The sequence below is a fragment of the Corylus avellana genome, chromosome ca2 (assembly GCF_901000735.1).
Source record: "Corylus avellana chromosome ca2, CavTom2PMs-1.0".
Taxonomy (NCBI): Eukaryota; Viridiplantae; Streptophyta; class Magnoliopsida; order Fagales; family Betulaceae; genus Corylus; species Corylus avellana.
This window is the reverse complement of record NC_081542.1, coordinates 387601-403740: the sequence shown is the minus strand read 5'-3', so window position 1 is coordinate 403740 and position 16140 is coordinate 387601. Positions and strand designations below refer to the sequence as shown.

Genomic DNA, 16140 nt, shown 5'->3' with positions numbered 1-16140 from the left:
CATATTTTTTCGATTATATTGTCCGCCTTCAATGATCCTCTCCATAGCTATGGCTAGATTGTTGTCGACATTATTTATACCTTTTGCATTTTGGATTCATTAATTTTCTGTGTTTTGTGTCTATGATGTTGTTTGTACTAGTTCTTACTCGTCTATTAACAAATAAAAAATAAAAAAGGTACGAAAAGAAATTGATTAGGGACTCACCGGAGACTCATGGCTTTCAAGTCATGTATGTCTCAACGTTCATAATTTTTTATCCTTACAAACTTTTGGAATATGTGACGAGTTAACATTATATCAGAGATTCAGAGTAAGATCTTGATGTCGTAAAATGATTATAATATTTCACCCCCTCAATTCAGGAATTATTTCATATGTGCAAGGACGGAACCAAAAAGTTTGATTGGGAGGCCAAGATGTACGAAAACTGAAAAGAAGAGAAAGTAGAGGAGTAGTTGTATTGTGGAGCATCTAGACTTAAGCAAAGAATTTTCTCTCTAGACTAAAACCCTAGGGGAGAAGGAAACTTTTCCAAGTCCGGTGACGGCTGTGGAGGTATCCTATAGTGGTGTTTTTTTCTGGAACTTGTTGGTAAGATTTTGTTATGGCGGAGTCATCAACCTCCTCGGCAAGCAAGTGATCATAGGTTTTCAATATGAGAAACTGCCCAAGTACTGTTTTGACTGTGGGAAAATATGGCATGGACGAGAAGGCTGCACGATAAGAGGAGGGTATCGAGTCAAAGAGACGGAGAAACAGTATGGCCCTTGGCTCAGAGTACCCTCACCAAGACGGAGGAGAGTCTTTTCGAAGCCTTACCACTCAGAACTGTATGAAGAAGATCTGGGGGTGGGTCAAAAATCTACTGGTGGGGGAAGAGGTGGCCGAACCAGTAGCAGTTGGTTTTCCGATAAAGGTCAGTCATCTCCGGCGGAAAAAACAGGTGAAAGGGACTCTCCGGTGAGCCTGGGTAAGCAAGCGGCGGCAAACGATAGAATCATTATGGTTGGGGACAGCAATTATGGCGAGAGAGCAGACAAAGGCGGAAATCAAGGGGATGTTATTGAAAGGATTTCAGTTATTGCGAATAAAAGATCACAGCCAGGTACGGAAAATTTTAATGCAACTTTTCAAGAATCACAGGCTACAAACGGAAGGTTTTTGAATGAGGTGAGGGATGGAAATAGACACGGGCAAGAAGCAGACTTTAATGAAATAGGCGTGATTGGTGGAGGATTCGGCAAGAAGGAAGGAAAAAACAAAATAAGTGAGGAGAGCATGCCACCTACACAACACCTTGATTTGCATGGAGGCGGGACACGTGAAGAAAAACAAACTGAGGTGGAAATCAATGAAGGAGTAATTAAGGGACACTCGGTACAGAAATGGAAAAGGCGTGCGAGAGCTGGACAAAAATTGCCGCTTGAGGCTTGGCCATCCGAGTCAAACAGGAAAAGGAAACAAATAAAGGATCTGAAAATTGACATGGTGGAGGAAACAGTGGCTATTAAAAGGAGAACGAAGCAGAAAGGGGCTGGCCAACTTGTATTACGTGATGAGGAGAATGAAATTCTTATTGGATCGGGAGTGGCGGGGTCTGTTTCACAGCCCCGCCGACTGATATGAAAATATTATGTTGGAATTGTCGAGGGTTTGGAAACCCTGCGACAATTCGGGAACTTTGCCGAAAGGTAAAAGAGAAGTGCCCCGTTTTGGTTTTCCTTATGGAAACCAAACTACGAAAAAATAAAATGGAAATCATTAAACAAAGAATGGAATTCTCGAATATGTTGGTAGTTGACAGTGTTGGAAAAGGTGGAGGATTGGTATTGCTATGGAAGGAGGGGTTGGGAATTGAAATAAAAAATTATAGCAATAGACATATCACTGCGACTATTACTCCGATCAATTCAAGTCCATGGTTTTTCACAGGCTTCTATGGCCATCCGGAAACGCACAAAAGAGGGGAGGCATGGAATTTATTGCGTCATATGAAGACCCATTACTCGGGCCCGTGGGTATGCGCCGGAGACTTTAACGAAATACTTGATAATTCTGAAAAAGTTGGGGGACGTCGAAGGCCCAACTACCTCATGGAGAATTTTAAAACCACTTTGGAATTTTGTGGATTAAGTGAAGTAGAGCGTCGGGGCCCGAAATGCACGTGGAATAACGGCAAAACAGGGTGTGATTTTGTGATGGAAAAATTAGACCGGGTGGTTGCTAATGCTGAATGGTGTAGCCGGTTCCCAAACGTAGAAGTCTTCTCGGACGTGGCTATTTTTTCTGACCATCTCCCTATCTCCATAAATCTTGCAGGAACTATGAGGAGAAGTAAAAGGGGAAGAGGTTTCAAATATGAGGCTACGTGGGCTGAAAATAAGGCATGCAAAGAAATTATTAAAAAAGTATGGAGGGTAAAAAAGGTGGAGTATGGGACTTGGAAGTCTGTGCACAGAAAAATGAATGAAAGCAAAAGTGGTTTACAAGCGTGGCAACGGGTAAATGGGGATAAAGCGAGACAACACATACATTCTTTGTCCGAACAACTGATGGCTTGCCAAGAAAGTCACGAAGAGGTGGATTCGAATCTCCTTAATAAACTGAACGTGGAACTAAAAAAGAAACAGAATGAGGAGGACCTTTATTAGCGACAGAGAGCAAAGGAGGACTGGATGAAGTATGGAGACAAAAACACAAGATATTTCCATGCCTGTGCAAACCAAAAGAAAAAAGCCAACTTAATTGCTTAGATAACGGATGAGCAGGGTCGGCGGTGGGAGACGTACGATCAGGTTGGGGAAGCTTTTGTGCTGTATTTTTAAAATCTTTTCATGACAGGGGGGCCTAGAAGCATGGAAAATGTATTGGAGGCAGTTGGCCGAAGGGTGAGCAACATGATGAATGAAATGTTGTGCAAAGAATTCACAGTGGAAGAAGTGGGAATAGCTCTAAATCAAATGGCTCCATTGAAAGCGCCTGGCCCGGATGGTTTTTCAGCTTGTTTTTTCCAAAAAAATTGGGCGGCCATTGGTGACGAGGTTAGCCATGCTGTACTCAATATTTTGAATTTTGGATGTATGAATAAAGAGCTAAATTTAACGTATATTGCTTTAATTCCCAAATGTAAAAACCCCACTAGTGTATCTGAATACCGACCCATTAGCCTGTGCAACGTTATTTACAAATTGGTTTCAAAGACCTTGGCTAACAGACTAAAGTTGGTGCTCCCTGAAATTATTTTCCCAAACCAAAGTGCGTTTATTCCAGGTCGGCTAATTTCTGATAATATATTAGCCGCTTATGAGACCCTTCATACCATGCACTCAAGAATGTGGGGCAAGGTGGGTTATATGGCGGTGAAACTTGATATGAGTAAAGCATACGATAGGGGGGAATGAGATTTTTTAGAAGCAGTCATGGATCGGTTGGGTTTTGATAGGTGGTGGATCGAAAGGGTAATGATGTGTGTCAGATCAACTACCTATAAGGTCCTTATTAACGGGACCCCCACGGGTCGGATTATTCCTTCGCGGGGAATCCGAGAAGGGGATCCCATTTCACCATATCTTTTTTTGTTGTGTGCAGAGGCTCTCAGCTCATTGTTGAACCGGGCGGATGAAACTGGAGAATTACCCGGAGTCCCAACCTCTAAGAAGGGCCCTCGGTTAAGCCATCTCTTCTTTGCTGACGACAGTCTCTTATTTTGCAAGGCGTCTCCATTGCATTGGAATGAATAGCTATTCTCCAAATAATGTAATGGCCTATTTTTATTTTACAAAATAAACAAATCATTCATTGAGTTGTCATGGGTAACCATCAGCCGCCGTCTTTGAGATCCTTTGCTATCATTGGCCACTGTCACCGACCGTTGTCTCTAGTAGCTCCCTGTCATCACCAGCACCCCCAAGGGAGTGGTAAGGCACCCATGATGCAATCATAAATGATTAAACTATTTAACTTGTGATTCCAAAACAAATATTATGACCCAAATGACTGCATAATAAGCACTCAAAAAAATAAGCACTCAAAGTCCCAAATCAAATTGAGTTTCTAGCGATCTAAAATATGGAGGAAGAATAAATAAATAAGGTATTTTAAGGGGGACACAAATATTATTTTGAGGGGCAAAAGTATCATTTTGGGAGGATAAATTTATAAAATAGGAATACTTTAAGACAAATTTTGAAAATTTTTGGGGAACATTCACCACCCTCCCACCCCAACGCCTGGGTCCGCCCCTAGGTATACATGCGGGCGGATATTAAGCACCTGCATCCGCTATCCACAACTATCTACTATTCATACATGTGGATGCAGATGAGATTAGCAAAAAACACTATCCACATATGTGAATGCGGCTAACAAAAACCACTATTCGCATATGCAGATGCCAATGCGAATAGCGGTTTTAGAGTATATAGATGCGGTTCTGCATACCTTATATATATATATTATATATACAAGGTATGGGTTATGTTCACATTTTTTTCAAAAGTAATGTGAAATCAATATATTTTCAAAATATTATGACTTAAAAAATATTAAACAAACTCAAAACACTAAAAAAGGGCCCAAATTATTTTCAATATCATTTAAAATAGGCCCGGATAATGACCCAAGGAATGCATAAAAGACTAAAATAGGCACAAAAGGCTAGCCTATTACTTAATATATGGATAGCAAATAATAACGGTGCAAAGTTAGTAAAGACATGATACTGAATGTATATATTTAAAATGGATATTCCCAATTTACGAATGCAATTGCGAATATTCTAAATAATCGCACCCACACGTTACACGTACAACCGGAACCAAGGAGGACAAGTCAATAGCCTAGCATTAACCTCTTCGATCTCTCGGTGAAAAGCCTTCTTTTCTCTCAGCGAAACAAAATCCTCCGTCATATCTCATTTAGGTTTTGCTCTTCCCCCCGACAAACCTCGTGCACTCCTCCTCCTCCCCATCTCCTTTATGCTACCCCCTTTTTCTTTTTCTGTTTTCTTGTTTTCGAGTCTATGTAGTTTACTTGATTTGCAATTAACTAATTGTGGTATCAAAACGAACTCAAGTGTCTTTGAGATATGCCAAAAAAATAATTTAATCCCTACAGTCAAATCCCGTTCACTGACTTAATAGGTTCTGATAGCTTGAAATGTTAGGCCTAATAAAATTTTGATACTTATCATATTTAAATTAGTATCACACTAACAAAATATATTAAATTAGTAGACGAAATTTGACTGCAGGGACTAAATTATTTTTTTGGCATACCTCAATGACCTTTGCGTTCATTTTGATACCATATGTAGCTAACTGTAAATCAGATAAATCATAATGACTAATTTTATATTTTTCCTTAAACTTTTACTTCTGAAATTTCAAAACGAAAATCATTTTTTAAACCAAATTAACTATTATTTTTTGTTTTGCCAACACCAAAAAATTCAAAAAATATTTTACGAGTGTTGGAATAATATTTATGAACTAAAATAATGAGAGATATAAATAAATAAAGAAAAAAAATTCGAAAAGTGAGCAAAGCGAAGAGTTGGAATGCATATTATACGGCGAGTACTGCCGTTGCGGCAGAATGTGAAGGGGTGAGTCCTAATTGGTGGGCAGGCGTGCAATCTGTCTATGCTCTGTTGATGCTACACGTGGATGGATAATAGTGTGGTCCCATGGGACATTTGTGGTTGTTGACACGTGTTCAAGTTGTTGGTTGCGCCCATGTGCCTTTCCTTGCCATGGAAGATGTCTTTGTCACGCTTTCTGCCAAAAGTTTTCAATAACGAAATTATCCTTACTAAAATAAAAACAAAAAATACTAAAACTTATAGAAGAAAAAAAAATCGAAGGAGTGGCCAAATTAAAAAATAAAAAATAAAAAATAAAATCCCTTTTATAAGAAAAAAATTAAAAATTAAAAAAAAAAAATTGAAAATTTTCGTTTTTATTTTTAATTTAATTAAATAAAAATTCCTTTTTTTTAAAAAAAAAAAAAAATCGTTTTTAAAAACAAATTTAAAAAAAATAGTTTTTTTTTTTAATAAAAATTTCCGTTTAAAAAAAATAATAAAATTTTCGTTTAAAAAAAAATTAAAAAATCGTATTTTAAAAATAAAAAATAAATTCTTTTTCTTTAACTAAAATTTTCGTTTTTAAAAATAAATAAATAATTAATTAATTATTTTTATTTTTTTTCGAATTTATAAAGGTATTTTTGTCTTATTGAGAAATATATTGGGGTATTTATATATTTTTGCTAGCTTTGGGGGGTACATTGACAATATTTTGGTAGTTTGGAAGGACATTGTCACAATTAAAAGTTTTGGGAGTAAATTGTTAATTGAGTGGTAGTTTGAGGGGGGGTATGTGAACTTTACCCATAAATGTTGTGGTAATATAATAATGTATAAAGTTTCCTTCAATCAACGTTAATAAAATGTGTTGTGCCATTAGGCCTTGAAATTAAGGTGCTACAGATGAATGGAACATTCGTTTTGTTTTATTGTTCTTTTAAATGGGCCGATTCTAATCGTATTGATATTCTTGTGACCTTGAATATTCATTGAGCAGTCCTACGAATATCCTAGAAAAATTGAAATAATCCCAAGGGTAACTGTACTATGAAGAAAATATATTTTCAAATACTGAAAATTTGGATGAGGTTAATTTAGATATCATAAATGGTGAGAATTAAGGAGAATACCTAATTTGAGTGGCCTAGATGCATTATTGGGGAGTCAATGATGCAGTCTTATAAGTGCATTACCAAGGCGGGGCAGGAGTGGAGGATATATTGAAAAAGACTAAACAAAGTAAAAATATCATGAAGCCCAATTAAGTGGGTATAATTTCAGATAATGCAAGTGGCATTTATTTGGATGAAATGTATAGCATCCATCCATCATGCCTTGTGTAGCTCATGGCCTCGTGCATACTTCCCACTCCATCTAGCTAGCTCTTTGTGCATCTGATGTAACCTTGTCGATATCATGTTTGTATTACTGTCTTTCACCAAAAAGTCCTGCTATGCCACAACAAATTCAATTATTCGATCTACTTCATTATTTGAACCCAATTAATTTGATGGTAAGTGGGGGCTGCTACTAACCACAAACACCTCATCTTCAATGACCCGGATGTTGACTCCTCCACCTGATTGCCTTCGTACTCTTGATCTCCATATAAGCACACAACAACAACATTCAATTTCCCATTTTTTAAAGTAGTTTTTAGAGGTACTTGTTTCTTGCGACATGTTAATATATACGCTTGCTTGAAAGAGCACCGTCTTTAAATTTCATTCATTTCCTTCATGCATGGCTTTATGTATATATATAGGTCTACACACATTGTGATGAAGCGAAAAACTAACAGAATATGTTTTGTCTTATTTTCATGGTTTATGACTGCTAGTCGGTGTCTTGGTACGTAGTGGAGAACGGCCGGCCACTATGAATATGTTTCGGCTTCTGGTAGTGATTTTCTGCTATGGCCTTTTCATTGGCACTGCTGCGGGTGTCCGTGTTTCTACAAGACCCAACGTTGTTAACGTTGGCGCTATCTTCTCTTTCAATACTTCCATTGGGAAAGTAGCAAAAGTCTTCTCTTTCAATACTTCCATTGGGAAAGTAGCAAAAGTTGCAATAGAAGCTGCTGTCGAAGATGTGAACTCAAATCCAGCAGTTCTAAAAGGAACTAAACTCAAACTTGCCATGCAGGATACTAAACAATCTAGCGGGTTTCTGGGAATCGTTGAAGATACATTCTCTTAAACATCTCTTGTTAATTTGTTCATTCACAATTTTCTCATTGCTTCCTTTAATTAGACAAGTACTCCTAGAATACCATACAGATTATACGACTTTTCATTCTTCTTTCACAGCTTTGCGTTTATGGAGAATGATACAGTGGCCATAATTGGTCCCCAACAATCAGTTATGGCCCATGTAATTTCACATATTGCAAATGAGCTCCAAGTCCCTCTCTTATCCTTTGCAGCCTCAGACCCCACCCTAAATTCACTCCAATTCCCTTATTTTGTTAGGACAACACAAAGTGACCTCTTTCAGATGTCTACGATAGCAGAAATTATAAGCTACTACGAATGGCGAGATGTAATAGCAATCTATATTGATGATGATCATGGCAGAAATGGGATTGCTACATTAGGTGACCTACTCACCGAGAAACGTTGTAAAATCTCGTACAAAGCACCTATGAGCCCCAAAGTAAGCCGGAATGAAATCTCTGATACACTGCTTAAGGTGCTGTTGAAGGAGTCAAGGATAATTATACTCCACATATATGCTACTTGGGGTCTAGAGGTAGTTGATGTGCCACAAAAGATGGGGATGATGAAAAGTGGATACGTGTGGATAGCTACTGATTGGCTCTCTACTATACTTGACACAGAAACTCCCCTCTCTCTAGTGGCAATAGATAGTATTCAAGGTGTTCTTACACTGGCATGCACACTCCGGATTCAGAGCTCAAGAGGAAATTTGTTTCGAGATGGAGCAACTTGACAGGCGGGCTTTTCGGACTAAATACTTATGGTTTGTATGCCTACGACACTGTTTGGCTTCTTGCTCATGCACTTGACGCATTTTTAAGCCAAGGGGGAAATATTTCGTTTTCAAATGACTCGAGATTAACCGAGTTTCATGGAGGGAACTTGCATTTTGATAATTTGAGCATCTTTGATGGAGGGAACATGTTGCTTAGTAGCATTTTAGAGGTAATATAAGTGGTGTAAGTGGCCCAATCAAGTTCACTTCAGATGGGAACCTCATCGGTACTGCATATGAAGTCATCAATGTCATTGGCACTGCAGGGATAAGGAGAACCGGTTATTGGTCCAATTCTTCCGGCTTGTCAATTGTGCCTCCAGAAGAGTTCAACAGACAAATAAATCTTTCCCTTTCAAATCAACGACTATATGGTGTAATCTGGCCGGGACAAACAACTGAAAAGCCTTGCGGGTGGGCATTCTCAAGCAACGAAAAGCAATTGCGGGTTGGAGTCCCAGTCCGAACTAGTTTTCATGAATTTGCTTCCCTAGTATATGGCTCTAATGTCTTTCATGGTTATTGCATTGACGTATTTAGTGCTACAGTGGCATTATTACCATATGCACTCCCGTATAAGTTCATTCCATTTGGAGATGGACATAGAGTTCCCATATACAATGATCTTCTGCAGAAGATCACAACGAATGTGAGTTAATGTGATTGGGCGTGTTTTCAGTTTTAGGTTTAAAAAATGTTCAGATGCAAGATAAAAGTGAAAACAGTTTTTGTCTTGTGTTTGACATTTTTTTGATAGAGTGTTTCTACCAACTTAAGTATAATATGCAATATACTTTAAATTCCTAATTCACCGGATTTCCACTTCCTTACAGGAATTCGATGCTGTGGTTGGTGACATTACAATTACCACCAACTGGACAAAGATGGTGGATTTTACACAGCCATATATCGAGTTCGGGTTCGTCGTAGTGGCCCCAGTTCAAAAGCTCATCTCTAGTGCTTGGGCCTTTTTGAGACCATTTACCCCAATGATGTGATTTGTCACATGTTTATTTTTTCTTGCTGTGGGAGTAGTTATTTGGATTTTGAAGCGCAGAACAAATGATGATTTCCAAGGCAATCCTAGAAAACAGTTTGCCACAATCGTTTGGTGAGCCGTTAACAAATACTATGGTTTCTTAGGACATTTTAAGTTAAAATATTAATTAAATGACTAAATTTATCATTTTGAATTCGATTAAATTTTTGAGATAAATGGTGATTTAACTAACATCTTAACTACGTTCTCTTTGTGGAGAGCTAAGAAAGTTAACAGTGCTGCTAACTTTATATTGTGTAGATTCTTAACTCTTGATCTCAATCCTGGCCTAATTGCCAATTTCGTGCTTCACTTTGCAGGTTTAGCTTTTCAACTTGGTTTAGTGCTCACAATAAGTAAAATGCACTAGTTTAATTAGTGTTCATTAGCTATTCCTCACATGCAGGCACAAAAGGTCTTATATGCAGCTCCTTAATTTCTTGTTTTATATAGGAGAAAAGATTGACAGTGCTCTTGGTCGCTTTGTGCTTCTAATATGGCTTTTTGTAGTTCTAATACTCGATTCGAGTTATACAGCAAGTTTGACCTCAACCCTCACTGTCGAAAAGCTTTCTTACTCTGTCAAAGGGATTGAAAGTTTAATAATAAGTGATGACCCCATTGGTTACCAGAGTGGTTCATTTACTGAAAATTATTTAATGGAGGAGCTCAACATAGATAAGTCCAGACTTGTTCCTCTTAACTCGGCAGAAGAATTTGAGAAAGCCTTGATCAATGGCCCCAACAAGGGTGGTGTTGCTGCGGTGGTTGACAAGCGAGCATATATGGAGCTCTTCCTCTACAGCAAATGTGAATTTGGTAAAGTAGGTAAGAGTTCACCAAAATGGGATGGGGTTTTGTAAGTATCATATTTATACCAAACATGTCATACTGTCGAATCAATTCGATCTCAATTTTTTCTTGTTTTTGAAAACTTGAACATGGTTTTTGTGTTCGAAAGGAGAAAAAACAACTCACACACTCAAAACTATCCCTCCAGTAAAAGACCGGAACACCAATTACCCAACGGTAGTAGGAACAAACACCCCTACCAAAAAAGTAGCAAAATTTACAGAAACACTTTACAACTAACACAAAAACCAGACCAAGCAAAAATCAACTCATAAGAAACAAACTCCAGCAGCTTCAATCAAAGAGCTTTACAAACAGATTCCAAATTTGACGCAGCACCAAATTCTCATTTGTCTTCTTAAATCTACCCTTTGCCATAATTCTAGCACGAATTTCCCACCTTAGCAGAAATTTAATAGCTTTTTTCTAGATTGCTTGCTCAAGAAAAGCTCATTCCAAAATAATTTTACAATTTTGTGATCCTCTAGGAAGCTCTGACAACTGTTTAGCAACCTTCGATTCCGTTTCTAAATTCACTTCAGAATACTTTTTAAAACTAATAATTATTTCATCCAAGACAACTGCATTCTTGAGCAAAAACTTCACCGCAGAAAGCTCGTCCTCATCTTCTTCATTATAATTACTTACTTTAATCCACTTGAGATGGGACAAGAAAGATGGAGGCACTGGGTCCCATATCTGATCGATAGATTCCCCATCACACAGTATAGTAACCCCCTAAATGATCATTGCAACATAAATAATTTACCGATCAAATTAAATACGCAATAAGATGAAACATACACAAGATAGTAAACGATGTAGTTCAGGTGAGATTACCCCAGAAAAATGAAGAGTCCCAAGGCAAGGAGCTTTTTGCAATATCTTCACTAGTGACGGATAGTTAAGATAAATATTTTCAACAATTATCAAATCCATCAGGTTATTGAACATCAGGTCATCGAACAGAAGCATATGAGGGTGGCATCCTTCTGCATTCAACAGCATCTAAGCATAGGAAAAGAATCAGAATCTAAGCATAGGAAAAGAAATGCATAATAATTAAATTACCGGTTCAAGTCTTTGCGAAGCAAAAGAAAAAGAAATTTCTGTTTTTTATTTTTTTTATTTTTTATGGGCAAAAGGATTTTGTGTTAAATATCAATAGTACACGTCCTAAGAGTAGGAATATAAGCGACATATAGGAACTTTCATCATTCAAAAAAGAAAGCATGAGTAGCACTTATCCAATGGTTTCCCAAACGATATACAGATACTAACCCCATTTGGTTGTATTACAAAAACAAGAATTCTCATAAAAGGCAAACGAATGGTTAAATCACCAAACACACACCTTTTTTGAAATTGAACACAAACCAAAATCTACAACATAATAGTTATTTGGAGATGGCAAAAGCAATGCAAAGAAGGGTCTAATTTTTCCACAAATATGTTAATATTTAGAGTAAATTTTGAATTTACAAAGAGAGATGGCAGGCATACCAAAATCAAGCAATCGCTAAGCTTTAGTTGTTCTACGTTGGAGAGCCCTGTAAGAAGTTTAAGTATACGAAAAGCAAGTTGTTCACAACCATCTTCAAATTGAGTAACAACCTCGGCCTTTTCCAGTGAGAATGACTCATCCAACAAATATTCGTTTATCATATTACCGATGTAATAAAATTCCTTCAGGCTATGTCCAACAATCCCAACCAAACAAAAATCATTAGAAGTCCAAAAATATTGTTCTTGCATCTCGTGTTCTGGCATATCGTTTTCAAATATGCGCAGTGAATGTAGCTTGGGAGCAGAAATAGACACAAACTTGAGATCCCCCCAGCTGCAATTTTCTAATTTCAGCTCCTCAAGAACTGGCAGACCATCAAAAAGCTTCTGGGTCAAGGACTCATTCGAAAATGTAACCCTTTGTATGCTCAAAATCTTTAGACATGAGAAACAAATTATATTCGGAAGCTTGACATATAACATATCAAGGGACAAGCTTTTGAGTGACTTACAAGTAAACAAGCAATAAGGAAGTCCAACAAAGCCCTCAACTTCTCTAAGCTTAATATGCAACTCCTGAACATCACACCTCTTGATGGCCGTAGTGACCCACGAATGAACGCGAGAAGCATCAACAAGCCCATCACAAGAGAGAGAGAATCGTTTCATGGATGAATCACGAAGACAAAGCGCCCTTTCCACAAAATTCATCAAAAGACTTCTATTTGCAGGGCTACTCGCAAAATCCAGATTAGGAATAGAAGTCCAAAGGTATTCCCACTTTCTAGAGAGTACGCTTGTCCGAACGGCATCTGTTGTTGGAAGAAAGGAAAGGATGTGTACAAGAATCTCATCGGAGAAGTTTCCCAAGCATTTGCGGCTCCCATCAATGTCCTGTTCTTCATTCGGTTTCTGCATCTTTTGGGGTTTCAGTTGGTGGAGGGGTCTGAGTCTCTGGTTACCAGGGGCAGAGGAAGCGGATCAATGGTTCTTGGGCAGAGGAAGCGATAGCTGGAAGGCATGAAGGAGGGAGTTTAACGGCTCAGATGGAGGACACGCGCAACGCATCGGTACCATGTTGGGGGGTTTACTGTGGGTGTGGGAATTAAACGCATAGGGAAGTGTATCAGCTGCTTTGAACCCCTTTTTTTTTTTTTTTGCTTTTTACGTGTTTCTTGATTTTTTTTAATTGTTATTGGGGGATGGTACAGCTGTCCGGAGCGCGAGACTCTGCGAAGACCGACAACTGGGGGATGGTACAGCCATACGGTACAAAGACCGACAATTGGGGGAGATGGTTCAGACATACGGTACCTGACCGCGCGAGACTCTGCGAAGACCGATAACTACTTTAAGCCTACGACTCTGCCCGACTTTATCTGATCTGGCCGGGCAGCAGAAAACGACGCGAGCTTAAGATATCTCAGGCTTTGTTTAGCAAATGACAGCACTTTCTCAAGATCTACGGCACTGTTTCTCGACTGAAGGAGTCTATGCTGTTGCACACCTGTAGCATGTGTGTATGGAAAAACCCGATAGTAAAAGACAAATATACTCATATGGCAAAATAGAAAACCAATGAAATCGGAATTATTGACAATTTTAAGGGGCAAAATAGAAATTATCGACAATTTTAAGTTTGAAATCTTCTTTTGTCAGCCAGCAGTAGCCTGCTTTTTTTCAACTTCGGCACCCCTTCTAAGCTACAGTATCGTGGGTTGGTGAATAGTGTTGAGAGGTTTGCCGAACACCTTCTCCGACACGGATCAGGATCCTCTCCAATTGTGAGTAATTGGAGAATCTCATTTTTTGAGATCTTAGCCATTCAAAGCATTCAAGGATCTAAAAACATTTAGGAATACAAAACTAAAAAATAAACTCAACACATCTGATTATAAATAATAAAAACATTTATTTATTTGTTTTTTTTTTTAAAAAAAAATAATTGGAGGAGAAGCTACCCATGGGGCGGCTCGCCGCCGCTGCCGGCCATGCCATGATGGCTAGCGGTGCCGTGAGGCCAGCCCTAGGCCATGGGGGTGGCTGTGCGGCCACCCCATGGCCAAGAAGTGGCCTTGCGCCACCCCCAGAAGCCCATGGGGTGGCCGTGCGGCCTCCCCCAACAGATCTGGGGGTGGCGCACCACCTCCAGAAGCCCATTTGGGGTGACGCGAGGCCACCCCCAAATGGGCGGCTTTGGGCGGAACCGCCCCTTGGTTTTTTTCATTTTGTTTTTAAATTAATTAATTTTTAATTTAAATTTAGTATAAAATTCTGTGTGATTGTATTTATGTTTGAGTTTTGAGATTAGAATATTTTAAACTCTTAAATTCATGTAAGGTCTAAAATTAGAGAAAATAAGATTCTCATTTTCCCCCTCAAGTGGAGGGGATCCTGGTCCCTCAGACACACAAGGCGGGCAGAGAGGGCAGCCTGGTCAGAGAAGCTAGTCGCCGTCAAAGGCTTTATTATGAGCTTAAGGTTCTCAAATGAAATATATCAATTTAATAAAATATGTTTTTTTCTTGTTTTACATTTTTGAAATAAAAACATGAATAAAATGTTCAAAATTAGTTTTACTTTTACGTTACATTATAGTACTCAATAAAAAAAATTCCCTCAAAAAATAAAAAGCCGATCTCGAACTTTACAACTATATCTCATTTGATTAAAAACGAACATGTTATCATATTATCTATCATTTTTCTACAAGACCATCGAAAAAGACAAAAAAGAGGGTATCAATTAAAAATAAAATTAAAAAAAATCAGGAATTAAATATACAATAATTAATTTTAAAATACTTAAATACCCTTTTACTATTAATTTACACAAGTAGATGTTCTCAAACGTATCTGCTGAATATATTGGGATCTGACGCTTTGATTCGGTCTGATTCGGACCATTACCCAAAACAAGATTTCCTCACACTTCCCACGTCATCGTCATCACCGTATCAGACGGTTCAAATCACCGCAAGCTCGTTGTAAGCTATCAAAAAATTAAAAATTTATAGTAATTTTTTTTGGAAAACTTTAATCTTCGGGAAAACTTCACTACGGACTCCTAAATTTTTACCTGTTTTGAAATACCTTCCTTAAACTTTAAAATCTCTCAATTTAGTCCCCTTAACTTTCAATTGCTCTCAATTTGGACCCTTCCTTTAATTTTAGCCGTTAAAAATTAAAAAAAAAAAAGACCAAAATATTCCTGATTTTTATTTTTTAAAAAATAAAAAAAATGTTTTAGAAGTTGGAATTTTATACAAAAGTCAGGGGTATAAACGTCATGTGACGTTTAAAATTTGACGGAGGGGTCCAAATTGAAAGCAATTGAAAGTTCAGGGGACTAAATTGAGAAATTTTGAAGTTTAGGAGAGGTATTTCAAAACGGGCGGAAGTTTGGGGGTCCTTAGTAAAGTTTCCCCTTAATCTTATGAACTTTTAGACAATTTAACAAAGTCTCTCTCAACTTTTAAATTTTTCACTTTGGACCCTTAAACTTTGATTTTCTCTCACTTTGGACCACTCTGTTAGTTTTCAACATTAAACTCAAACAGTTTGACTTTTTATGCCAATTATTCTCCCACCCAGTCCACTTGAAATTTTGAAAACACTCAAAACTACAGCTCCCACCCCCAGCCCAAAATGACACCGTTTTAGGCATTAAAATTATTATTTTTTCTTAAGAAAAAAAAGAAAAAGAAAATGCAAAATATTAAAAAAAAATTTCAAAAAAAACACCCAAATCCAAAACGGTGTCGTTTTTGGCATTAAAATTGATTTTTTTTTTTCCTTTAAAAGAAAAAGGCAAAATATTAATAAAAAAAATTAAGAAAAATCGGGGTGGTCCCAGCCACCCCTTGACCAAAATGAGGTGGCCGGACCACCCCATTTTTGGCCAAGGGGATGGCAAGAGCCTCCCCGATGGCCGGTTTGGGGGTGGTCGAACCACCCTCATGGTCCGGCCACCTCAAAAGGCCAAAAAAAAAAAAAAAAGGTTTTGGGATGGGTTTGGGCTTTTGGGGGTGGCCGGACCACCCCCAGGCCCTTGCCAAAAGCCCCAAAGCCATTTTGTTTTTTTCTTTCTTTCTTTCTTTTTCTAGCCTTTTGGGGGTGGTTGAACCACCCCCAGACCGGCCATGGGGGTGGCTGGAGTC

At 38.1% G+C, this 16140-nt stretch overlaps 1 protein-coding gene and 1 pseudogene across 2 annotated transcripts; one reads left to right on the top strand and one right to left on the bottom strand.

Moving 5' to 3' along the window:
• Nucleotides 1–7474: 7474 nt before the first annotated feature.
• The window catches only part of LOC132172947 (glutamate receptor 3.6-like), a 65024-nt pseudogene continuing 56358 nt past the window's right edge, over nucleotides 7475–16140 (top strand).
• On the bottom strand, nucleotides 10459–13095 carry LOC132171278 (F-box/LRR-repeat protein At4g14103-like). 2 transcript variants are annotated; one of them, XM_059582562.1, is made up of 4 exons: nucleotides 12494–13095; nucleotides 11979–12346; nucleotides 11316–11483; nucleotides 10459–11213 (listed from the first exon to the last, which is right to left on the bottom strand). In XM_059582562.1, exons 1-4 carry the CDS (start codon nucleotides 12897–12899, stop codon nucleotides 10926–10928), a joined length of 1230 nt encoding a protein of 409 aa, XP_059438545.1. In that variant the 5' UTR covers nucleotides 12900–13095; the 3' UTR covers nucleotides 10459–10925. The 2 variants fall into 2 exon arrangements, with proteins under 2 accessions (XP_059438545.1, XP_059438544.1); XM_059582561.1 differs by having other exon boundaries at nucleotides 11979–13095.

What these genes read in the sequence shown, in the direction of transcription:
- LOC132171278 (XM_059582561.1), bottom strand. Translation starts at nt 12,899, where the DNA reads ATGCAGAAACCGAATGAAGAACAGGACATTGATGGGAGCCGCAAATGC. An exon ending in TTAGCGATTGCTTGATTTTG is followed by an intron (nt 11,484 to 11,978) that starts GTATGCCTGCCA and finishes TCCTATGCTTAG; the next exon opens with ATGCTGTTGAATGCAGAAGG. An exon ending in GGACTCTTCATTTTTCTGGG is followed by an intron (nt 11,214 to 11,315) that starts GTAATCTCACCT and finishes ATGATCATTTAG; the next exon opens with GGGGTTACTATACTGTGTGA.